Source organism: Podarcis pityusensis (genome assembly GCF_964106645.2).
Source record: "Podarcis pityusensis genome assembly, chromosome: 3".
In the NCBI taxonomy this organism is placed as follows: Eukaryota; Metazoa; Chordata; class Lepidosauria; order Squamata; family Lacertidae; genus Podarcis; species Podarcis pityusensis.
Window position 1 is genome coordinate 34,648,848 of NC_138026.1, and position 25,953 is coordinate 34,674,800.

Sequence of the window (25,953 nt, forward strand, 5' to 3'; positions counted from 1 at the left end):
ATTGTGTTACTGTTTTGATTGCTAGTTTTAATTCTGTTCTTAAGTATTTTAATTGCTGTTTTTAACTAGTTTGCTTTTATTACTCTGCATTATATAATTATAATTTTAAATGTTCCTCCCTGCCACTTACCACCTGGCCCAGGGCAGGGCCTGATGGGCCTCACTAGGACATTTGCTGTTACTGCTGGAAGGGTGCAGAGTGCTTTTAAAATGTTTTTAAAAAAATTCTTTTGAATTTTTTGTAAGTGGGGGTGGGGTGGGGTTCGGATGGATGTTTATTGGGCCTGGAAATTTGTTTGATTTTATGTTTTTGTAATTTTTACTGTTTTTTGTTTGTATTGTTTTATTGGGGTTTTTTTTTTAAGGTGTTATTTTGTTCTTAAGGGGAGGGGTCAGGGCTGCCGAGGAGTGGGTCCCAGCCAACAAAATGGCTGGGGCATGTTCCACAGGGGGTGATGCACTGGGACAACCGATCTCAGTGATCATGGGTAGGAGGAGGTGTTACGCTAAGACCAAGTCATTACAGAGGAGGCAGGTTTAGTTGTTGTCTGAGGACTATCCCTGCCTCCAGGTCTGGTCCTGACCGGATGGATACTAGAATCAGCAAGGGATACCCACATGACCTGAAGGTGCTGCTGTGCAATGCCAGGTCAATGATTCATAAGACCACTGCCATCCATGACTTGATCATGGATGGAGGACTTGACCTGGCATGTGTAACAGAGACTTGGTTGGATGAAGCAGATGGGCCTGTCCTTGCCGCTGCTTGTCCACCAGGTTTCTCTTACGCACAGCAACCCAGGTCATGTGGGCGGGGAGGGGGGGGGTTGCAGTGATTTTTAGGAAGTCATTAGTTTGCACCAGGCGTCCTATTGGGAAGACCCAGTTTTCCGAGTGCATGTTCTGGAAGTTGGGCAATAAGAGCAGTACAGGATTCCTTTTGGTGTACCGACCTCCCCGCTGCACCAAGGATTCCCTGCCCGAGCTGCTTCAGGTCGTGGCGGATGTTCTCCTGGAGACACCTAGCTTGGTCGTCCTAGGGGATTTTAACATCCATGCCGACACGACCTTACAAGGGGCCGCTCGGGAATTCGTGGAAAGCATGGCCTCCATGAGGCTGTCCCTGAATAAGTCTGGCCCAACCCATAGCCGCGGACATGCCTTGGACCTGGTGTTTACCTCTATGGATGTTGGTGATCTGACACTAAGTAAAAGCGAAACGAAAGAAGTGCCATGGTCAGATCACTTCCTGGTGCAACTGGACTTCTCTGCGACCCATCCCCTCTGCAGGGAGGTGGGACCAATTCGGATGGTCCGCCCCCGCCACTTAATGGATCCAAATGGTTTCCAGAGAGTGGTAGGGGATGCCTTTTTTGCAGATAAAATCGCTCAGATTCGGGAAGTAGACTCCACCGTGGGAGCAGGGCCAGGGCGGGAGAGTGCTAGAGTCCTGTCTAGTCAAGTTGTGTGGGATCAATTCCAACCTGTTACCTCCGAGGATGTGGACAGGCTGCTTGGACGAGTGAAGCCAACCACCTGTCTCCTGGATCCTTGCCCATCCTGGCTTATCAAAGCTAGCTGGGAAGGACTGGGCGATGGGCTTCGTGGGGTGGTGAATGCTTCCCTCCGTGAGGGAGCCTTCCCAGACCCGCTGAAAGAGGCGGTTATTAAATCGCTTCTTAAAAAACCATCTTTAGATGCGGCCACGATGGCCAATTATCGCCCAGTCTCAAATCTTCCATTCTTGGGCAAGGTAAATGAGCGGGTGGTTGCTGAACAACTCCAGGCACACCTGGAAGAAGCGGACCATTTGGATCCCTTCCAGTCGGGATTCAGGCCTCATCATGGGACTGAAACTGCCTTGGTCGCACTGGTTGATGATCTCCGGTGGGCTAGGGACAAAGGTGAGAGCTGTTTCCCAGTTCTGCTGGATCTCTCAGCGGCGTTTGATACCATTGACCATAACATCCTTCTGGACCGTCTTGAGGGGCTGGGAGCTGGGGGCACTGTCATACAGTGGATCCGCTCCTTCCTCCTGAGTCGTGTTCAGAAAGTGGTGGTGGGGGATGAGTGTTCAGACCCCTGGGCTCTCACTTGTGGGGTGCCTCAGGGTTCTGTCCTCTCCCCCATGCTTTTCAACATTTACATGCAGCCACTGGGAGAGATCATCAGGAGGTTTGGGCTGGGTGTTCATCAGTATGCGGATGATACCCAGCTCTACCTCTCTTTTAAATCAGAACCAGTGAAGGAGGTGAAGGTCCTGTGTGAGTGTCTGGAGGCGATTGGAGGATGGATGACGGCTAACAGATTGAGGTTGAATCCTGACAAGACAGAAGTACTATTTTGGGGGGTCAGGAGGCGGGCAGGTGTGGAGGATTCCCTGGTCCTGAATGGGGTAACTGTGCCCCTGAAGGACCAGGTGCACAGCCTGGGAGTCATTTTGGACTCACAGCTGTCCATGGAGGCACAGGTCAAATCTGTATCCAGGGCAGCTGTTTACCAGCTCCATCTGGTACGTAGGCTGAGACCCTATCTGTCTGCAGACTGTCTCGCCAGAGTGGTGCATGCTCTGGTTATCTCCCGCTTGGACTACTGCAATGCGCTCTACGTGGGGCTACCTTTGAAGGTGACCTGGAAACTACAACTAATCCAGAATGCGGCAGCTAGACTGGTGACTGGGAGCGGCCGCCGAGACCATATAACACCGGTCTTGAAAGGCCTACATTGGCTCCCAGTATGTTTCCGAGCACAATTCAAAGTGTTTGTGCTGACCTTTAAAGCCCTAAACGGCCTCGGTCCAGTATATCTGAAGGAGCGTCTCCACCCCCATCGTTCTGCCCGGACACTGAGGTCCAGCTCCGAGGACCTTCTGGCGGTTCCCTCACTGCAAGAGGCCAAGTTACAGGGAACCAGGCAGAGGGCCTTCTCGGTAGTGGCGCCCGCCCTGTGGAACACCCTCCCATCAGAAGTCAAAGCGATAAACAACTACCTGACATTCAGAAGACATCTGAAGGCAGCCCTGTTCAGGGAAGTTTTTAATATGTGACATTTTAGTGTATTTTTCATCTTTGTTGGAAGCCGCCCAGAGTGGGTGGGGAAACCCAGCCAGATGGGTGGGGTACAAATAATAAATTATATTATTATTATTATTATTATTATTATTATTATGTTGTAAGCTGCCTTGAATCCCAACATGGAAGGAAGGTGAAATATAAATATATTAAACAAATAATTTAGATATAATACTGTTTAGACTGAGTGGTGCTGAAGCTTAACTGTGTCTATTTTGTTTCACATTTTTTTCCCCTTTCAAGTTCCCCTTAATAAAGCAGAGGAATGATGTATGTTTCTTGAGGTGTTCATAGTGATTTATTGAGCCAAGAAAACATTTGCTTTCAGCAGTTTCTTTCAAGGGGAAACGCAGACCCATTAGAGTTATTTAGAATGAAATTCTTTTAGAACCTAGAATTTGAAAATATAAAAGCTTTCCCACTGAAATTAATATTCTAAAAGAAAGATGTTGGTCAATGATAAAAGGAGTAATCACCCCTTAGCAATCTGAAACGATATTTAAGGTCAGCTCTAAGAGTTGTAATCATGGTGGGCATGACTGCTTACTTCTCTGCAATCAAAGGGAATGGCTCAGCAATTGTCAAGCCTTTTAAACCCTAATTTTAATGAGAGAGAATGAAGCATGTGCTTAACTTTCAAATTAGGCTTAAGACTAACAATGTCATTCAATATGTACTTACTCGGGAGTAAATCCTGCTGTAGTCTAACTATATAACTCTAACACTTCAGGACTGCAATACCTCAAGGACTCACCCCTCCATATGAACCTACCCAGACCCTGAGATCAGATGAATCTTCTTTGTGTGCTCCCTCCACGAGAGGTCCAGAGGGTGGCAACATGAGTATGGCCCTTTTCTGCAGTGCTTTCCCCCTAGGAAGTTCAGATGGTGCCTTCATTCATTTAGACCCCAGGAGAAAATCAGCCTGTGCCTGATTAACACCTGATACCCTTTTAAATGTGTCTGGAAGGGAGGATTATTCTTATTTTTATTATGTATTTTGTGTTTTTATATTGTATTTTTATGCTGCAAACTGCCCTGAGATCTCTGGATGAAGGGTGGGATACAAATTTAATAAATGTATTAATATATATTTACTTAGAATAAAGTACTACTGAATTCAATAGGGGCTTACTCCCAGGTAAGTTGTGTTAGAGTTTCAGCAAGTATTTATTTTAGTAGAGCACGATAAACCCTTTTCCTCCCAAGGGATGACTTTTTCTGTAGAAGCATGATTTACAACATCAAAATCTGGTGTTGAATAATACAAGTTACTGAGACTACCATAAATAATGCCTTAAAAAGCAAAACAAAACCATCAACTACAGTTACAACACAGATGCTTAACCAACTGACCTGTGTGACTATTTCTACAAATATATATGTGTGTGTGTGAGAGAGAGAGAAAATCTATAAATATATATTAAAAAATCACATTGGCTGTCTACTTTAAATGTACACTTTTGGGTGTCATTATGATTTCATTTGGAAGTGGTGAACAATGACCCCACATCTAAAAAAAGCCAGGATAATTGGTTTTCTGCCAAAATTCCGATATTGAATTTTCAACACGAACTACAGTGGTACCTCGGGTTACATACGCTTCAGGTTACAGACTCTGCTAACCCAGAAATAGTACCTCGGATTAAGAACTTTGCTTCAGGATGAGAACAGAAATCGTGTGGTGGAGGTGCAGTGGCAACGGGAGGCCCCATTAGCTAAAGTGGTACCTCAGGTTAAGAACAGTTTCAGGTTAAGAATGGACCTCCAGAAAAAACTAAGTTCTTAACCCGAGGTACCAGAGTCCTGTTAAAATCACCCTAGTAGTTTTGATTTCCAAGTAGCTACATCCAGCAAGCATGTTAGGTTTCACAGCAGCACTTTACAGTTTGAAGTAATCAATTATATTGAAGCACAAGTAGACAGTGTAAAGAAAACTCCAGTGGCCAGGGATACTAGGTCATGTGGTCCTCCTCCTTGACTTCTGATTGACAGGATAGCAAACTGACACAGGAAAACGAATGAGTATTATGCATTTCCAGTTACAAGGGAATTGCGAAAAATAATCCTGAAGGCAGAGTGATGGAGAATGGAGACAAGGAGAATTCTGCTGCAGATATTGTTGTGTCTCCTCTTCCTAATATCCAGGTCAAGCAAAGCCCTGATTAACTGCTGGTTTGAGCTTATCCTCCTATGGTCCGACCTACCCCTCTTAATCAGTGCATAGATGAATAGACAGTTCACATTAAGATCCCATGGGTTATTTTAAAATTCTCATATAATTTTAGCCAATCTCTCATGATGTGCTATGTGCGGTTTGGTACTAGAGAACAAATTCCAGCTCTGTAACAGGGATATAATTCAGACGCCGAGCAAGTTCTCAACCAAAAGGCTGCTGGACTGAGCAACACTTACAATCCATCCAACCAACTCTATGAGCCAAGGGATGCCACCATTTTTATTTTTGAAATTCATATGGCCCTTTCATAAAGGGCCTTCTCATACAAATTGTAGTGACTATATATTTATTTAAGTCCCACTACATATGTGTTTATGCAGTTAGCACCTTCACATAATCCCTGCTGGTTTAGGAATCCAACAGCAGATTCTCGCATCTTCCCATAAATGATCGTGCAGGAACCACAGGCGTATAAAGTGAGCCACAAAGGACTGATAGACAACAAACTGACAAAATACTAGCTGCAATACCTAACAGGTATTGTTAGGTATTGTTTTTGTATTGTATTGTATTGTTTATTTTCTTTTTCGATGTATGTTCAAATTGTTGGAAAGTAATAAATATCATTTAAAAAAATAAAAAAGACAAAATACTAGCTGCTATGCAGCAGTTTGGGGGAAGGGGTCTGCTTAATGAATTTAAAGTATCTTTAGATCCAAACCTACCTATAAAACCAGGTGCACAGAAACAACGATAACCATCAAATCCATCTTCACAGAGACTGAAAGCGCCACAAGGTCGTGACAAACAGCCACCAATAGGTGTTTCACACAGCTTACCAGTAAAACCTGTTGAACAGAGAAATAAAGTGAATAAGCAAAGATTACTGCAGAAAAGTCTTGTAACTATATATGTATACATATAACTTTTCCACAAGGTAAATAAAAAAACCTATCAACATTATTTCTCAAAGTTTTTAGTTGCAATACTTTAACAGCATTTCAAAGTTGGTACTCAAGAAAAATAAATGTCAAAGTAATACCCATCATTTTTCTGCCCCCCTCCCAATATTAGTGACTAATGTTGCCATTTTCTACATGTCTAATTAGAAGCGAACCCCTCTGAGTTCAATGAGGGTTACTTCCAGGTAAGTGGGATGGCAGCAGAAGGATTCTTGACATCTTCATTTTTTGTTTGATATAAAAACATGTATTATGGTGCTTGATGACTTTTTTTTTTAATTTACTAGAAAGCAATTGTTAGAAAAGTAGCTTGTTCAAATGGACCGAATAAGCTCCACAATTTAAATCAAGAATCCTTGAAGAACAAGGGACTGCAGAGAGGGAACCAGTGCCTTCTCTAGATCCCGAAGCGATGTGACAAGTTAGCACAGCCTTATAAAAGATCTGAAATGTACACTTCCAACAGTGCAGTTCTGTATGTGTCTACTCAGAAGTAAGCCCTACCAAGTTTTATGGTACTTATTCACAGGTAAGTGAACATAACATTGACATTTTGCTTTAATTATTTTCAAAGCAAATGTGCCGACAACTTATTGAGCAATTCTGGCACATCAGAATAGTTTTCTGAGGGAGGAGCGGGGTTAAGAAATCTAACATTAGATGCCAAAAGGCATGCAATTCCTTGAATTCCGGAAAATCTCAACACCATCACCACTGTCAGCAGTGGAGTTTATTAGCGTTTCAACTTCTGTAAAGAATCTTATTTACAGGGCTACTGTTTTAAGAAGGAAATGTTGATGTAAGCAGAACAAGAATGCGAAAGCTTTGAAAATAAGTGTCCATTACAATTCTGTAAGCACAAGCAAAAACAGTGATTTTATACTTGCTCTTGAATGTCATTTCTGTTCTTCGCTTTATTTTTAAACAATACAAGTAACACAAATAACAAGATTGAGAGTGAAAGCAAAACGTTGTGATCAGTATGCCAGGGGAGACTATTAGAGGTGCCTATCAGCACCAATTCAATGAGCTTGGTTGAAAGAACTTCTCTGCAGCCATTTCTGTTGTGTTCCTTAAGTGTCCGTATGTGGACATGTGTCCTTTAAACTCAACACGTCATAATTTAATAATGCTAGCAACCTTTCTTTTAAAGGCAGCCCAGTAACCGCTTAATGCTTGTGCAATATGAATGACATCAAAAGTGAGTAATTAGCATTATAGTAAAGCTGGCTATTTTCTAGCAATGGGACAATTTTATTTTTCTATTAACTATCTCCAACAGTTCTCAAACTGCTGTTATCACATTTGCTAACGTGGTAAGTTAAAACAGTCAGCTGAAGCAAGAACTCTTGATACACAAATTAAGAACATGCTAGAGAAATGCCTTTCATTAAGAGAGGCGAGCTTGTATGTTGCAGGTTCCAGAAAGACTGGGGAGATTCATCAAAACGGTTTTTTGCGCCTTCTTCCCTGATTAAGGTTGCAATCCTATACACACTTCCCTAGGAGTAGGTCCTACTGAACTAGCAAGAATTACTTTGCAGTAGACATTCAAGAAACTGTAAATTGGGGAATGCAGAACTCCCCTATGCCTGGAAGTCTGTAGAATGCAGTTCACTGTGGCCACAACTACTTGGCTTCATCCCTAAAGAAAATCAGTGGTCCAGATTCTTAATGTATTAGAGGTGGTGGTATTTACAGAACAGAGAGGGAAATGCATTCTGCAGATGCTCAGAGTCCTCTGTAGCATAAACTTTTTCTTTTGAGAATCTAAATTCTTGTGAAGCACAGAGAAAGACCAAAGGGCAGTACTGCAATTTCTTTTGATTTTTGGTGCAATGAGCCATTGGTGATTTCAAGTTGCCTGTTCAGAATCCAGGGGAGGATGTAGTGGCTACCAATGAATTTGCAAAGATCAGCCTTCCCCAATCATCCCCCCACTCCAGGGAGGTGTGACTTGTCCTTCATGCAACAGCTGGGGCAATCTTTAATGGGGTAGCAATTCGTACTAGACAGAAACAGACACTGAACCATGGAAGAATTTCACAATGACTTTTTGGAATTACAGAACGCTATTCCCTATAAAAAAGGCTGATTGCCGAAGAATTGATGCTTTTGAATTATGGTGCTGGAGGAGACTCTTGAGAGTCCCATGGACTGCAAGAAGATCAAACCTATCCATTCTGAAGGAAATCAGACCTGAGTGCCCACTGGAAGGACAGATCCTGAAGCTGAGACTCCAATACATTGGCCACCTCATGAGAAGAGAAGACTCCCTGGGAAAGACCCTGATGTTGGGAAATATTGAGGGCACAAGGAGAAGGGGACAACAGAGGGCGAGATGGTTGGACAGTGTTCTCGAAGCTACCAGCATGAGTTTGACCAAACTGCGGGAGGCAGTGGAAGACAGGAGTGCCTGGCGTGCTCTGGTCCATGGGGTCACGAAGAGTCAGACACGACTAAACAACAAGCCTCCATCACAGTAAAGGCTTTCCCCTCCAAAACCAAACCAAACCAAACCAAACCATTTTGATCTGCATTCATCTACCCACTCCCTTTTTTATTTTTTTTAATTGACTGCGCATCACAAAAAAGAAAGCTTTCACAGGCATTGTGAAAATTTTGTGGTTTCCTTGGCGCAAGTCACAGTTAAATATTCCCTTGATAATCAGTGGGAAGGAAGGGTTCAACTTTGGTTTGGTTTTCAGAAAATCTCCCAGGAACATTTTCAGCAGGATAAGAGTATTTGACGAATTCCCAAAGGGGTCATTCTGAAGCATAAGCAAAACCCTCAGGATAAGAATTTTTCTACAACATGGGCAAATGCTTCCTGTTGATTACACTGTGCTCACATCTATAATAGCAAGAGTGCAAGCCCTACTTGTAAGGTTAAAATGGCATTATTAAGAATTTAATTATTCAGCAACCTATAAGAAAAGAAGTGATTCTTTTAACAGTGGCGTTCCTAGCACCAGGGACAAGGAGAGATGAAAGAAAACCCTGGAGTCTAGTGGAGGTTCCCATGAGACAGATGTCACACATGCCTTCAAGTGGCGTATCTGTGGAGCAACAACCGACTTTCATGAAGCATCCTAGAAGGATGTCATGTTGTCTGTTTGGCATGGTTGAAATTCCTTAAGTACTATTTGGCAGGAGCAACCAAGGAGGAGTGGCAGTGCTGTGAACATGGCTTCCCAGCAGTGGCACCCTGCTGTAGAGCCAGTGTGGTGTAGTGGTTAAGAGCGGTAGTCTCGTAATCTGGGGAACCGGGTTCGCATCTCCGCTCCTCCACATGCAGCTGCTGGGTGACCTTGGGCCAGTCACACTTCTTTGAAGTCTCTCAGCCCCACTCACCTCACAGAGTGTTTGTTGTGGGGGAGGGAGGGAAAGGAGAATGTTAGCCGCTTTGAGACTCCTGAAGGGGAGTGAAAGGCGGGATATCAAATCCAAACTCTTCTTCTTCTGTATCCCAGGACGGTGCCAGGAGTGATGCAGGGCTGTGCAAAAGTGAATTTGGGGTGGTTCAGGCACACTGGAAGAGTCAATCTGGTGATCTCACTGGGGCACCCTAACCTCACTACTGACCTGCACATATATTTTATGTATATGGCACCCGTTGGCAGGGTATTCCATAACAGTAAGTGAATAACAATAAAGGCTCATTTCTTGTTGTCGCCTGAGCCTCACCAATGACACTCCTACAGAGAGTCTCAGTGACTGAGCTGGGATATAAGGGTCAAGGCAATCCCTAAGGTACTCTGGACCTAGGTTGTTTAGGGCTCTGTAAATGAATGCAAGAACACTAAACTTGGCATGGTAGTAATAGCCACACAGAAATCAATGTTTCGCTCTTTCACTTGCTAGTACTTCAAGCAAAAGGGGTCAATTATACTTATTTAATGAATACTGAAAAGCTATTGCCATTGCAGCATATCTAGCCCAGTAACCATCTAGCTCCCATTTAAGAGCAGTGGAAGCCCACTCCTAATTTGAAAGGGAACTAGAATTGGTAGTTAGGTGTCACATTAAGCCAGGGTTTCCCAAACTTTTGAGTTTATTGACCCCTTAATGAGCTTCTAAAGTTGACACTGACCTCAACCCAAGTTCTAAGGAATGTAAATTGAACCAATTTCACTATATATTTAACATTTAACAGGTGAAAATCTTCACCTATATTTAGCAATAAAGCACCATGGTCTGTTGTGGTACCTCTCTTATTTCTGAGGCTCATAGTTCCTAATTACTTTTTGCACACTATAATTTGTAAACTTCTTTTCCTCCACCGGTCCTTTTTGATCCCCTTTTTGCCCCTACATTTTTATTCACCCACTGCAAAATCCCATAAACTCCAGGGGCTCAGTGTCAACCACTTTGAGAAACCTTGCATTAAGGAATAAGCCTGCATCTGCTAAAACAAAAGAAAGTAGTACATTGTTATTATATGATATCTTTGAATTATGGCTGCATAGAAGACAACCAAAGAGACACGGTTTCCCCTGATAACCTTGAGCTAGTATAAATGGCTACCCAAATGCGTCTTTATCCCAAAGGTGTTTGTTTCCTTGTAGTATGTCTTGTCTTTTCATTGTCATTTATGAACTGATCCAGGTTTACAGGCTTTAATGCTGGGTCACACCTCCAAGATTGGAGCCCCTAAAGCCTAATGCTAGCTATCAATTATTATCTTATCAGTAGGCACATAAAGTGATGCTCATAACTACTTCTTGAAAAGGTCATCGTGGAATGCACTGGAAGAGGGAGCGATTACCTTGTTCGAAAATGGGTGAATTTGTCACACAGTACTTGCAGTTTTAATTTCTGTGATAATTCATTCAGGGTATTTAATACACAGGATAACTGTACATTAACTGCAAATATAAATATATATTGTTGAATAGCAGTGGAATAAACAACTGCTTTGTTTTTACTGTATTATTTTATGTTGCATTGCATCAGATATAAGAGCAATGCAACATGGCATATTTGCCTAGAGGACTTGAAACTGGTAAAACCATTTCTCCTGCCCCAGATCCTCCAGCTCATTACATCTAGGCTTTCTGTCTGTGCTATTTCCATGTCTTGTATCAAACCTTATGCAACTAAAAGAATATGCAATACAGATGCTCTTCTTCACCGGGAATTTCATTCCGTTGGAAAACCTTATATATTAAAAGCTGGCATTTCCAAGTTGATCTTCTCCAATTATTTAGTTCTGTGAGTTATCTGGACACAAAATATTCTTTTGCCTCTTGCCTAAAACCAATAAGAATCAGAGGGAAAGAAAATGCAATTGCCAGTAGGTGAGTAAAAAAAAAATCTGGCTTTAGTTGTTAGGCTAGCTAGAGGCATATCTTAGCTAAAAAAGAAATCTCAGAGATTGTTCAGTCATCTGGCCAGGTGTGTGTGTTTGGGTGTGTGTGTGTGAAAATCAATTTGCCAGTAATATGGAAATGAGCTCTGAACTTGCATTATATTCTGCTATGTTTCTGGAAGTTGCTTTCACGTCATGTGAAAGCTCAAGTATAATGTGGGAATTAACAATTAGGGAAAGGCTGGGGGAAATGGAATAAACTACATATGAATGTAGCCTCCACCTTAGCTTCATCTCTGTTTCACACAAGCAGTCCCATCCCCACCTTCTCATTGCTCCTGCTCCGGTGCTTTTTTGTGCTGTAACTTCTCCAGAACCCAAACAGAAAGAAGAAAACCCTGCTTTAAGATTTCATTTTTTCCCACTTGGTAATAATTTTACAATGGGTTAGGTTTCTATGTACTGAGTTTTCCTCATACTTTTTTTGTGCAGCTCTGATTGATCCCTGTACCTTGTTTTCAGGAATTTTTCTTCTACTTATCTATCCCTCCTAGGCGAAAAAAAAGTTACGGAGAACCAGCCTGGCTGCTCCCACCTATCAGTGTTTCTAGTCAAGGAGTGAAGCCAAAGCTGTGATTGTTTAGACGCCAGGCAGTAGGTGCCCCTGGGGTCCTAAAGAGCTGCTGTTTTTCGCTTCTCTAGACTGTACTTTTCCTGCTTTTGTTTTGTTTAATAGTCCTCAGCTCCACCCACTTGCTACTTTTTTTGTTTTGTTTTGCTACCTGCCAGCCACATAGTATAGCCAGCAGGCAGCTGCTTGAGAGGCTTTTTTAAAAATGTGTGTTTTGCAGTAGGAAAAGAAGCACAGGAATCATTTGTTTTGCTGCCAGCTAGCCGCATGGAACAGTTGATAGGCAGCTTGATAAACTTTTTGGAAAAAAACGTGGAGGTGAGGGACGCAATGCAGGAATCCTCCGGTTGCTGTTCTGTTTTGATTTCCTTCCTGTTTAAGACATGTCTCAGTTGGATTCCTGGATTCATTCATATATATATATATTCTACAGCAGCAAAGCCGCAACAGTGGCATAACAACCAAGACTTAACAGAATCTGGAAAAGTAGAACATTTTAATAATATCTTTTGTTAACAAACAAACAAACAAAATTGAATAGACCCCCCCCCCGCCGCCGCCGCCGCCAATATTTGAACTATTTTATGTTCCCATCTCTTTTCCTTTTCCTGCTCTTTTGGAAGCGGCGGCCATTTTGTGGCAGGCCACACTCCTGACAGCAGCCATTTTCAAATTTCCAGATGTGCCCCAGACCCCAAAATGTTGGCAATCACTAGTTTATTTTATTGATGTGCACACATTTAAAACATTTATTTAATCTCTGTCCCTCATTCAGTGTGACACATATGGTCTAATAAAATATGAAGAAGTGGGAGGAAAGATACTCCATTGGCAAGAAAATCTGCCCTGAGGGAACTGCCCTCAATACCCTATTTCAGCCACAAACAAAAAGGATGGTCTTGAAGAACTTTCAGCTTCCATTCCCTATCTGTAAAGGGGGCAATGATTTGTCTCACGGGGCAGCTGTGATGATGCATAGGAATAGGTCTGCCAACCACTCTGAACAATAAAATGACTGCATGAGTGACTAACAGAGATTTTCATTAGAACATCCAGGTCTCTAATACCAAGCATATACTATTCCCCTGTTTCTAGACTATTGCTATTTTAACTGCTTTTATAGGGCTGTATGCATTTTGAAAATGTGCCATGAATTAGATTTATGAACCATTCCACACTACACATTTTCTGGGAGAATGGCACTGAAAACAAACATTATGAGGTTTCGTACAAAAAAAATGACTTTGAAGGATAAAAAGAGCTGAGACAACATTATCAACTGATTTTCAGAACACCTGGAAAATTGCTACAAGTGCTGTGTGCTGAAGAAAGGAATAGCTGTGAATAAATTCATTCGGGCTGCAATCTCATGCCCACTTAATGAAGAATAAACTTCTCTGAACTCAATGGGACTTGTTTCTATGCAAACATGTAGGATTCCTGAGAAGGACTGCATACAGTCCTGGAAGCATACAGTCTATAGATGTCTGTCTGTTTGTTTCATAAAGTTTATATGCCACTTGTATCAAAGTATTACCAAACTTGGCACAAGGGTCCCTGAGGAGGGTGTGATCTTTGTTGACATTTGGATGTTGGCTGCCATTTAGAATTACTCCCTGCTAGCAGAACATTGACTTCTGACGACTTAACTATGTTGGATTGTGGTCACCCTGTTCAAAGGCCATACACTATAATCATTTTTATTTTGATTACTACATTCACATCCCACCTTTCCTCCAAGCTCATGGTGGCATATGATTATTCTTATTTAATCCTCACAGCAACTGTAGGAAGTAGGTTAGGCTAAAAGACAGTGGCTGGCCCAATATCACCTAGTGAGCTTCATGGCCAAGTGTGAATTTGAATCCTAGTCTCCAAGTCCCTAATCTCACTCTCTAACCACCACAACAAACTTGATCTCCAATCATGGGTCATCAACAAGCTCCACAGGTCCCCAAATGGTCGTCAGAGTCTGGTACACTTGCCTCTCCTACACTGTGATGTGTCCTGCTGAGTGATGATAGGAAACTTCATTTCAATGCACATGAGGCATTGCATAGTTTACTCTAGACTCGAATGGTACCATTTTGGGCACACTTTCTAAGACATTTGATGAAGACTTTTTAAGCCCAGCTTTTGGTGGCTGGTAATTTATTGCCATGATGTGTGTAAGCAATTTATACCAATTTTAAAAGCCAAAATTATATTGAGAAATGTGTACAACAGAGTTGTGGAACCTCAGGCCACACACCATCCAAAGCCACCCTCCTCACACGCTCTGCTTTATACCCTCCTTGCATGCCTTTGCTAGAATGTGTCCTTGAACTCTGGCAATTCCTTGTTTGCCTCAATGGAGGATAAGGAGAGGCGTGCGAGTGTTTGCAGAAACTTGCCTACTGTACAAAAAGGTAAAGGGGACCCTTGACCGTTAGGTCCAGTCGCGGACAACTCTGGGGTTGCGGTGCTCATCTCGCTTTACTGGCCGAGGGAGCTGGCACAGCTTTTGGGTCATGTGGCCAGCATGACTAAGCCACTTCTGGTGAACCAGAGCAGTGCACGGAAATGATGTTTACCTTCCCGCCGGAGTGGTACCTATTTAACTACTTACACTTTGATGTGCTTTCAAACTACTAAGTTGGCAGGAGCAGGGACCGAGCAATGGGAGCTCACCCTGTTGTGGGGATTCGAACCGCCGACCTTCTGATTGGCAAGCGCTAGGCTCTGTGGTTTAGACCACAGCGCCACCCATGTCCCTCCTACTGTACAAAGGCAGCATGTAAATTCATTGTTCCACCCACTTTTGCTCCTAGCCCCAGCCACGGCTGGCATGTGGACCTTGGAAGAATATTCAGAAAGGAATGATTGAGGCTCTGGAGGTACAAAAGGTCCCTCATCCCTGAGGTAGAACATAGCTAAACCAAGTGAAGCCAGTGCAAAACATTGGAACTCACCAGATGGAACATTCATCCCTTTCCTCCCCCCTTAATGTTTTCCAGACAACCCCGGGAGGTGGGCACACAGGTGGAGGAGAGTGGGGGAAATCCCCATTTTGCACGCACAAGTCCTTGCAATAAGGCTTTTGCTGACATTAGGTGAATCCTGCCCAAGGTGTTCAGAGAAATGCTTGGAGAAGCAGAAGAAATGCTGAGCAGTATCAAAATGTGTATTGAGGTTATAAATGCTTTGTGCCTCTCGGCTTGGAATTCTGCACACAGCTCGGCTTCTTATATCACGATGAGGTCAGTGTACAGGACTGTGTGCAGGATTGCAGTCTTGGAGAAGAGTGATAATGAGAAACAGCAAGATAGACCTTAGAGGATAGTGCAAGCCTTGTTCTTTGCAATACAATACTCTGGTTTTGAAGCAAAAAGAAAAAAAAGAAAGAAGAGAAAGTCACTGAAGCACTGTTGACTATGGGATGGGCGATAATTCCCCAATGTGCGTTACTTTGCATTAGTCAGCTTTGAAATCAATTTGCCCATTCCACTAGCATTGTTTACTTCTGAAAACCAGTCAGTCCTCTGTAGGCCAAAACAACCTATAAGAGCTGTGTTGGATATGCAAATCCTACTTCACTGCTTGCTGCCTTGTCTAGATCATGAATATACACATTAACTGATTCGTGGGAGATAACTTCATAGTTTTTTTTCCTTATTTACTGGTTGCGAAACTTTTAAAAAATAATAATCTCACATTATACTTTACATGGGTGTTCTTTAAAAAAAATATAAACCTGGAATGTTGAAGGCATTTATAGCATACCTTCCAACATTTTTTCAGATGGAAATGGGGACATTTATGGTGTAGCTCACTTGCTTGAGTCCACTGAGCAATTTGCACTTTTTTGCAGACACCTGCTTCCTGCTTGCATAGTGGATGCAGCGGGAGGGGAGGAAGGTTGTCTTTCCAGGGCAGGAGTTCACCTCTAGAATGACCCTGCACTGCAGCACGCATTATTGAAGCAACGGCCCCAAGGCTTGAGAAATGCACAGAACTTGTGCAGCTTGGGAACTGCCCAGGCTGGTGGCAGAAGAATGAGAGCGCTACTTTCTTTCAGGAGTTTTAAAGTTAATGGTCCTGGATATCCAAAGGAGAAGGGAACCCAAATGAGGCAGTAAAGGAGTGAAATGGAAAAATCCTGGACAAATAAAACTTTATGAAGTTCCTATTATGTTTTCCTGTTAGAATTGGAAAAATCAAGAAGACTTCCAATCAATTTCCTGAAAGATCTAAGTAAAGCTCCACTGCCCATCTACCGCATACAGTTGCAAGCGAAAAGCATTTTGTCCAACACAAAATTCTAAAATACTCAGGTGAGGGGTGCTGTGACGGCTGGGCAAGTCCCTTCTCCTTCACCCGAAGAAAGCAGCAAGAGGAGGGGCTTGTCTTGCTTTGGGCAATAGGCTTGAGGGCTCTGACAGTGTCCCAGAGTCCACCCATCTTCTTTCCAAAGCCTAGTAATCGCTAACTAGGCTTTGGGAAGGAGCTCTCATGCTTCCTTCCCAAGGCCGCTGCAGGGAGAATCAGGACGCCCCAGGATGAAGGCAGGCACAGTGGGAGCTTAATGAATTCTTTCTGGCCATCCTGGCCAAATAAGGACAGTTGAGGGGTATGTTATAGGCAAGGTATAAAAATCTTTGGTATCCTTATTTCATGGTATGATGCGATTTAAAGTAGGCTTGAATCAGACATTTGGCAGCAGACCCAGATTGGATACCTTGAGTTGCCAACTGAATAGAATCATAGAATTGGAAGGGACCGTGAGGGTCATCTAGTCCAACCCACTGCAATGCAGGAATCTCAACAAGCTGTTTCCCATCCAGTTTGAAACCATACTGGACCCTGCCTAGCTTTGCAAATGTGCTTGCAATTTGCTTGGTGTGCTGAATCTGTTACCACTTACCACTGCAAACCTGGGGGTTCCAGATGACCTATTTACTGAGCATTCATCCTGATTCGCTTGCACAATGGCAGAATTAGGACTGGGGCCTTAGTTTCCAGTTTGTGCCATATATTGGGAGTTAATAAAAAACACAGCATGACCAAACAAAACATGGTATTAACTTTTATCAATGTATGAAAAAGGAAGGAAAGGAGGAGAGAGAAGGCCGTGGGTATTGTGATTAACAAGTTAAAGCAATCTGAAGTACCAAATTTCTGGCATTAAAAAAATAAATAAAGCAAGAAGCTACAGAAATGAAAACACTATTCATCATACTAAACCTTCTAAGCCCCGCAAGGCTAAGGGGCATGGATGGTTGTTTTTTTCAGCACAGCCTATGCACAACAACAGAATTCTTCTACAATTGTGTCCTGCAAATCAGTGTATTATCATATTTAAAGGTTTTAGAATTGGAACACCCTGCAGGATCTATTATGAATGCAGTTGATATTTTCATATAAAATAACCTCTCCTCATTAGTATGCAACACCTCATTTTCAGATAGGTATTCAAGCGACATGGTCTGCAACCAAATTCATAAAAATAGAGGATGCTGTCCTAATAATAAATGTGCTGTGCATTGCAGGAACATTTGTATAGCTTCTGTGCGTGGGTGATGGGGGCGGGGGTGGCGGGGGCATGTACAAAGCAAATTTGAATCTAAAATAATGCATCTGAAGAAATTAGTTCTATTTCTGTCCCAAACATTTGTCTTAACTCTTCACCCACGTAACACCTGAGCACCTACCTGGCAAGCAGTTACAGTAAAATTCGCCAATCAAATTATGGCAACTGGCTCCATTTTTGCAGGGCTTGAAGGGACATTCATCAATGTCCATTGAGCAGTTTTTGTCTGACAGAAAAGAAAATGAAACGTTAAAACTATAAATCATGTAGGGTTTGGGATAGCAAAAAGGCTACTTCATAATCCAAGTGACAACTACATAATTTAACTTTTCCTGGTTGGGAACATTGTATTTTATGTCTGCCTGACAGCTTTAAAGGAAAGAGGTTTTTGGTTTTTTTATAGATCACAGACAGCAGTTAAATAAATTAGATCTTTATAGGCAGGATTATACGAAGCAAATAAAGTATTTACTAATATATTTTGTGTGGTTATTATAACATCCCTTTAGCTGCAATATAATTATAGTTAGTATCGTGTCTCTATGGACTTAAACACATTGGCAAGCAATGAAGGACCCCAGTGAAGACCAAGTAACAGCCTGATCTTATTGGCATATCAAAATGGCGGACACTGGGCCACTAGCTGCACCATCTCCAAGTAGAAAGTGGTATCCTAGCCTTGCTCAGCAGCAGCTCAATAGCAAACCTGAAGTACTAAAATTCAAAACACAGGTACAACCATTCTTACAGCCTCCATAGCCAGTTTACGGCTTGCCATTAATCTCAGCATTTCCCATTAACAACTCCACCCTACCCTCCAGAATGCATGAGTGAAGCCACATTAAAGTCGTAAGATTTCAAATTACATTGCAGAGATAGGTAACAGTAACCACACTGGCCTGGTTTGCACATCACGGTGAGCCAAACTATGGCCAAGCAAGGACCACACAAATGTTCTGACTCCTGGGAAGGAGCTCATACCTGCTTTGCTTCTCCCAAGTCCTTTTGGCACAATACATCATGGCAAGGTAAGGTGTGGCTTACCATGTCATCCAGACCTGGAATTGTGGTTAAGGTCTTTCCATAGGACAAAGTTTACAAAAACAGTGAGTTTGGGAGGTGGAGAGGGGGAATGTTTTGTTTTGATGGTCAGGTCTAGGTTATCACAGTGAATTCTTTCCCCAGGACATTCCGATCACAGTGATTTGTGGGAGGGATGTTGACGGAAAGCAGGGCATTTAGAAGAATGCTGGATTACTGGCATCCTTACCAATTACATACAGTTAAAAGCAAAATCTTAAATCAATTTGTTTTCAGTCTGCCAGGTTTTCTTTCTCCTCCCTCCCAAGCTCACGTCAGTTTGCAAACTTTGAAGAGAGCTTAGTATGGGGTCAAAACCCGCCACGCTCATTTCAGCTGTGGATTATCTCATGTATGATGTACTTGTCCCTTTTTATTCCAATCACTTTCTGTTTTCCAATAAACAAATTCCTATTTTAGTTATTTAGTCATCCTGTTTGTTTTCTCTTATTTTTCTTTAGCCCTGTGCAAACTTCTCTTGAGTTCACCCTCCTGCTGCTTCTGCTGTATGTGTGTTTCAGTTATTATTCAATTCTATTTGTTTGCTTTTTTTCCTCCTCTAGGTTTTAGTCTGCTTGTTCAAAGCATTACCATATTCTTTTAGATTTTAGGGTAGCTGTCACTCATTACCCCCTTTATGACTGGTATTTTCTTCCCCACTCAACTAAGCCTACTTGCCCCTTAAGTTACGGAGCTGCCAGTTGTGCTACTCATTGCCAACCTACTTACTGAGTGGCACCTCCCTCATGTCACTAGTTTTCAGACTGACTGCCAGCAAATTATTAAGAGAGGTTAAGTGGTTCTTTATTTTACCCACCCCAAAATATTGCCCTTGTGGGCAGGGCCGGATTTAATGGCGCCATTTATATGTCCAGCTGTCCTTTGTCAACAACAAATTGTTGCTGTTTTTTGTGTTGAATATATGCTATATGGTAATTTATGGACCTAATAGGTATCTAAAGCCATTTGCACATAACAAAATATGTATTTTATCAAAGTAATTGTTGAACTGAAATACAACTGGAAATGTACATCCAGGGTTTTTTTCCTTTTTTGGGGGGGGCACCAAGAAAGTGGGGCCCTAAGCTATAGCTTGTTTAGCTTATACGTAAATCTGACACTGCTTGTGGGAGAATCACTGTACCTATCATTCTGAAAGCTGGCAGCCTTCATCCCTTCAGAATGGACCGCCATGCCTATAAATTGCATCTAGTTCTGGCATAAAATACTTTTTTTTCATTGCTTTTAAAACAAGAAACTTAATGGTATAAAACTCTTAAACAAACCTGCTTGAAATGTGGCAGGCTTAGTTTCTTGGGTCCTAGAATCTCCTCAGCTATGGATCTAGCAACTATTTGCAAGTCACTAGCAGTCAATCTTAATTTTAATCTGTAAAATGGGAGTAACAGACCAACTATACAGGTCTTTTAAAAAAAAGACATATAACAGTGGCTAAATCACACAATTATGGTGTTTTAAATGCTTTAGTCTTATATGTATATGCAAAAGACCTGAATGCCTAATCACTATTATTCCCATTTTACAGAGTGAGTAAATAGAGGGAATTGAAACTGAATGTGATTAACTTGTGAATATAGACTTCATAGATCCCTCCAGAGTAGGAATGAATCCAAATGAGTCTGTTTTAATGACTTTTAAGCCTGTGTTTTAATCATAAAACCAGAATACTTGGCTGGGTTTTTGTTGTTGTTCAGTTGAGGACAAAATTTGTGATTGTAGCAGTGGTTGTTATTATTACCTTTCTCTATCTCAATCATGATCAGAAAAGACATTAAAGAAATCCTTAATGCATTAAATTATAACTATGTCTCAAGTGGAAACATTGTTTTCATTTTCTTGTTTCCAAAATAAAGGACATGAACTGAAATGTGAAAATAAGAAAGCTTGGTAGCATTCCCTAAACACCAACCACAAAAAGGAAGAACAAGTCTCATTTCATCTCATTTTATTCTTAGTTGATGAATGAACACATTTTCTCCAGATGATTTCAACTCTTAAGCTTTGGTTCTAATTAAAGAAATCATGCTAATTATTTGCAGATGAGAAACTTTCAGCAAATTATGCCTCTGATTTCATGTAAACAAGGCACTTTGGTTAATTTCTAACAGGGAGAGAAAATTGTGCTGTTGAACCATAATTGATTTTCCCTTTAATTTTATGCAACTCACTGGTAGCTCAACTCTTTATCCTTTATAGAGAAATTAACTGTTTAGTTTAGTATATGACGCCTCTCGAAGGTCCTTGAAACACAGGGCCTTAAGTTGGAAGTCCTCATTTGTGCATTTTTAATAGATTCTGCCTTCAGATTTCCAGGATATTGTGTAGATGCTGTTTGGACTTCTACATTACCAATCAGCAATTCCTAATCAGCTGATGTATACAGTATGTATGTATGTATCCATGAAGAAAACAGAAAACTCTTCTTAGAAACAATTATCAACACATTTTTTGTACCCCAATCCTGAGTGGGGCATGGAAGCTAATAATTATATTCAAAGTTCTTTGGAGCAGGAGGTAAAAATGAGGTGCCAGTAGTCATATCTTGATAAAAGTGCCATGGGTGCCAGCACAAAACGGTTGACATGGGCAGTACAAATAAGAGGTGGTGGTACTCTGTACCAGAGAGTACCACCATCGCAAAAAAACACTGCTTTTTAATGTGTGGAGTGTCCATTACTTGTCTGAGTGTAATGTGTACTTGAACTAGTTACTATTTTTCCCCCTACCAGGTGAGTTAGTGATGAAAAAATCATGAGTATGCTTTAACATCCCTGTTAATTAACTCGGAAACTTTAACATCAGCATTTCCAACTTTCATCTTATGATCAGAGGATTAAGGAATATAATTGACGGGAGTTATTGCAATGTGTTACTTATTCTGTTTTTATTAGCAGTGTGGCAGTGTATAAAATGTCATTATGGGCACTTATTTACTTTTAATTTTGCAAGATATAATGGAGTCTTTAAATATTTATTGTTTCATTTAAAGGCTTGGGTTATACCTTACCCATGAAGCCTGGAGGACAAACACAAGCGTAGTCTGCAACCAGGTCTAAGCACGTTGAATTGTTTTTACAGAAGCCGTAGGAGCAGTCATCAAAGTTGATTTCACAGTTCAGGCCTTCAAATCCTTGGTTGAGGAGAAAGAGAGAGGGGGGCAGTATATTCTTTATCTACACCTGTGTCTCCTTTCTCAGTCCTCTCTTTTGTAAATAATAAATCAATCCTTATCAAATTACTCTGTAAAACAGAAATAATTCTCTTTTTATGGCTCACAGTGAACGCTTCTAAAAGCTGCCTTGCTCCTCATCTGTCATTAGTAAATTATCCCCCTTTGTCCTTAAAGAAGGATCACATTTAAAGGAACAAGGGCAGCAAGCATAAAGCTGTGTCAGAGCAGCACAACTTGTAAATACTTAGGAAGTCCTTTACGCAAATGGGTTTTCATGAACATGACACCAGGCAAGCCCTGTATGCAAAACAATCACCCATATGGTTATCATTTCTATAGCATATTTCTTGCTTAGATTTTTTCATTTTTACAACTATTCAGCGACCTAGGTTGCTAAAGCGTCTACTGTACAAAAAAAGAAGCCGAGTCTTGGAACATGCTCAGGACATGAAGTGTTGCTTTAGTTTAAGAAAGACCTCAATAACCATTAACTTCTATTCTAGTCCTTCTGTTCCAGTGTGACAGGGAGAGAAATACAGGTACAGCCCTAAAGAGGCATAGTAATGACTTAACAGCATGTCCAAGGGTTGTGAGGATAAAAGAAAGAAAACCAGGCTCACTTCTTTTAATTGACTCAACACAAAATAGATGGTCATGGGAAGGCAGCACATGAACAAATCAGTCTATTGGGTCTGGGGGCTACCCTGGGCTGCCACCCTGTGTCTACATATTGCATTCAATAGCGTTCACTCCTAGTTAAGTGGACCTAATCTATTAGCTGCATTTATACCATCTCCTAAAACAGAGGAGTTATCCTAGAGTCTCCCAAAGCATAACAAAACAGTTAAAACAGTAAATTAAAATCAAAACACAATTAATACACATTTTAAAACATTAAATGTATACTTCAGGTTATTGTTTTTTTGAGGAATATACAGACACTAAGAAGCAGCAAACCAAGGTAAAAGCAAAAGCACACACTTCTCTTCTTGCCTTCTCTCTCTCTCTCTCTCTCTCTAAAATAAGCTTAAAAGCCTGCTACTTTTTCAAGGCTGGCTAGCTTTCCCACCTAGTAACATCTTTATTGAAAGTTCAAAAAGTACATAACTGTATGTGCACCAAACATGGTGAGACACAAACAAAAAAGAGAAAGAGACAAAGAGAAACAAAACCCATGCAGAAGGGAAAACAAAGGGGTGGTGGTGACACACCCAAAACTGTATACAGTGGTAGCTCTGGTTACGTACTTAATTCGTTCCGGAGGTCCGTTCTTAACCTGAAACTGTTCTTAACCTGAAGCACCACTTTAGCTAATGGGGCCTCCCGCTGCCGCCGCACGATTTCTGTTCTCATCCTGAAGCAAAGTTCTTAACCCGAGGTATTATTTCTGGGTTAGCGGAGTCTGTAACTTGAAGCGTATGTAACCCGAGGTACCACTGTATTTTACAAGGTTGTTATTGTCCTTCACCAGATCTTAACCTATTACAGTATTAGTAAGAATGGCTGGCTAGCTTGTTTGTTTCTTCCACAGAGTGTTCTGGGAAGGAAATTCCTCTCTGCAGATTCCAAAAGAATGTATGGTTCTGACTTGCTTGTGAACACCCTCACAAAAAGAACGCATGGTTTGGATTGGCTTAAGGTGGGCTTATTGACAGGTTGCATGACACACCCACACAGTTTCTTGTACAGCTAACGAGAAAGGGGAGGGGAAAGGACAAAAGAATCCACTGCCCCATCAAAGCCATTTCTGGGGGGAAACAGTTGCTGCAGACAGTGGTGAGGCCCACTAGTAGGGATTATTTTGATTGGCTAAGCCAGAGGAGACGGGCAGAAGCATCTACGAATCCTTTCTGTCGGTGGAAATGTATAAATAATGAATGTGGAAAATATTGTACAATGACGGTGCTAGATGCACCTCTGAGGGGGAGGGAGTTCTGCAATTTAGGGGCCACGACAGGAAAAGCCCAACCCCCAGGCAACCATTCCTCACACTTTTGAATGGTGGCAGAACTACCAAGAGAGCCTGTATAAGTTCTGCTGCCTAATCTGCCAACAAAGTTTCACGCTCGGGTTTTCTTATTTTTCTATGGCTTGCTTTCAGCTGAATGCTTGCCTTGCACCCGTGTTGCAGACAATCGTCACTCCCAGGTGTGTAGGGTTTTTGTCTTGCTCTAAGAGCTGACAAAGAACTCTCCACTTTGGTATGTGACATTTTATGCTCTTGTAAATCTATTCTAATGCATGGTCACGCTACAAAATGACTATCATTAAGTGCTGTCACAGGCCATGGCTGCGGGAAGACCATGACTAATGCTAAGCTATCAGCGCCCACAGTGCAAGGCATATTCTCATAATTTCTCAAAATGACCGTGGAACCAATTTCTACTGATCCCTAAGTCATAAAACTTTACAATTACCCTGAGTTCATTAATAATGTATACAGTAACAGATCTCACTCACATACAGACTTTAATCAGACCCATGTCTCTGTTCCTGATAACAACCAATCCACAAAAATTATCGCCGTGAATACCAAGTTTTATTTCCCCCAGAGTCCAGCGATGGAAGAGAGCAACCCACTTGCATTATCCTGTCTGAACTTCATCCTCAGATCACACGCTTCCATTTTTGGACACAAATCGAAACGAAGTCTGGTGAAATGATCAGATATACAATGGACGCTCGGGTTGCGAATGTAATCCGTGTGGGTGGCACATTCGCAACCCACAGCGCTGCGTCTGCACATGCGTGGGTTGCAAATCGGCGCTTCTGTGCATGTGCGACTGCCAAAACCCATTCTGGTACTTCCGGGTTTCGGTGTGTCCGTAACCCGAAAAAACGCAACCTGAAGCGTCTGTAACCTGAGCTATGACTGTAATTTTATACGACAATAAGTGGAAATCATATTTTGCAATGCAACTTCCTGAGGTTTTTTTGTTTTTGTTTTTTGATTTAAAATCCTGCATATGTGGAGCACGACTGCCTTCCCCACAGTGACACAGCATTCACACATAGAAAGAACCCTATAGGGCAGAGTGGAGTCTGCCCTATGGTGCACCGGGAGGCAAAGTGAGCTCAGCACCCACACACTTGGACTGAGCAGATGGTGGAGGACTGGATGAGGATGTGTCCCGGCCATTCCCATCCATAAGTGCTGCCCTCAGTCACTACCTCAGAGAGAATCTCCACAGGGCTCAATGGAGCCTCTTTCCATTCCATTTCCTGGTCTTTCAGAAGGGACAGGGTGGGTGGATATGTGCTCTTGGCTAAAGAAGAAGAATTGGTCATGCCCTTGAGGAAGGGAAGTGGACTCCACTATGCCCTATAGGGTTCTTTCTATGTGTGGGTGCTGTGCCAGTGTAGGGAAGAGATTCATATTCCATACATTTTAAAATGATAGTATGAAATATCCCAGGATGTTGCATGTGGTTAAGGATTGGCAGTGTATGGTGGAGATGGAACAGGACAGTTGGAGAGTAAAGTGAGGCTGGGGTGGGTCTGGATAAATTGTTTACCTTCAAAGGTAAGGAGGGTGGAAGTGGTTCGACAGCTTCTTCATTGTTCCAAGAAATTAAGATATTTAATATTGCTTCTCCACCCCAAGCTTCACATTGCAGTAACACTGCAGTTTCCAAAAACGAAACTGTGCCCTTAACTCTCAGCTCCAGTGATAAGACATGCTCATGCTTAATTAAAACAGGCATTAATTGACTAAAGGCACAGTGACAAATCAGCTACAGTGTGTGTCCCTAATTTTATAACCAATAGGAAAAATAAAGAAATAATATACTCTTGAGTAAAAAGGAAATGCTTTGTGCTTCGTGCTGTGCTGAAAATGTATCACCGCTTCCTAAATCTTAGTTTACTATTTGTTTTACTCAGGTTGTTATACCCTATGGGGACATATTTTTAGGAAACAGGCAGACCAGTTCACTGGCCTTTGAGTTGTTTTTTGTG

The 25,953-nt window shown here is 41.9% G+C and overlaps 1 protein-coding gene across 3 annotated transcripts in view; it reads right to left on the reverse strand.

Annotated features, from left to right (window-relative positions):
* Positions 1–21,960, reverse strand: part of EYS (eyes shut homolog) — a 500,175-nt gene extending 478,215 nt beyond the window's left edge. The window contains exons 1-3 of one of the 3 annotated variants that reach the window (XM_080997889.1): positions 21,832–21,960; positions 17,845–17,949; positions 5,976–6,098 (exon numbers count right to left, since the gene is read on the reverse strand). In XM_080997889.1, coding sequence (XP_080854015.1) covers positions 5,976–6,098; positions 17,845–17,949; positions 21,832–21,835 — 232 coding nt within the window. In that variant the 5' untranslated portion in view covers positions 21,836–21,960. Of the gene's footprint in view, positions 1–5,975; positions 6,099–10,980; positions 11,081–13,449; positions 14,084–17,844; positions 17,950–21,831 lie in introns of those variants that run through there. The other 2 variants (XM_080997887.1, XM_080997888.1) reach the window with 2 other exon arrangements.
* Between the last annotated feature and the right edge of the window lie 3,993 nt (positions 21,961–25,953).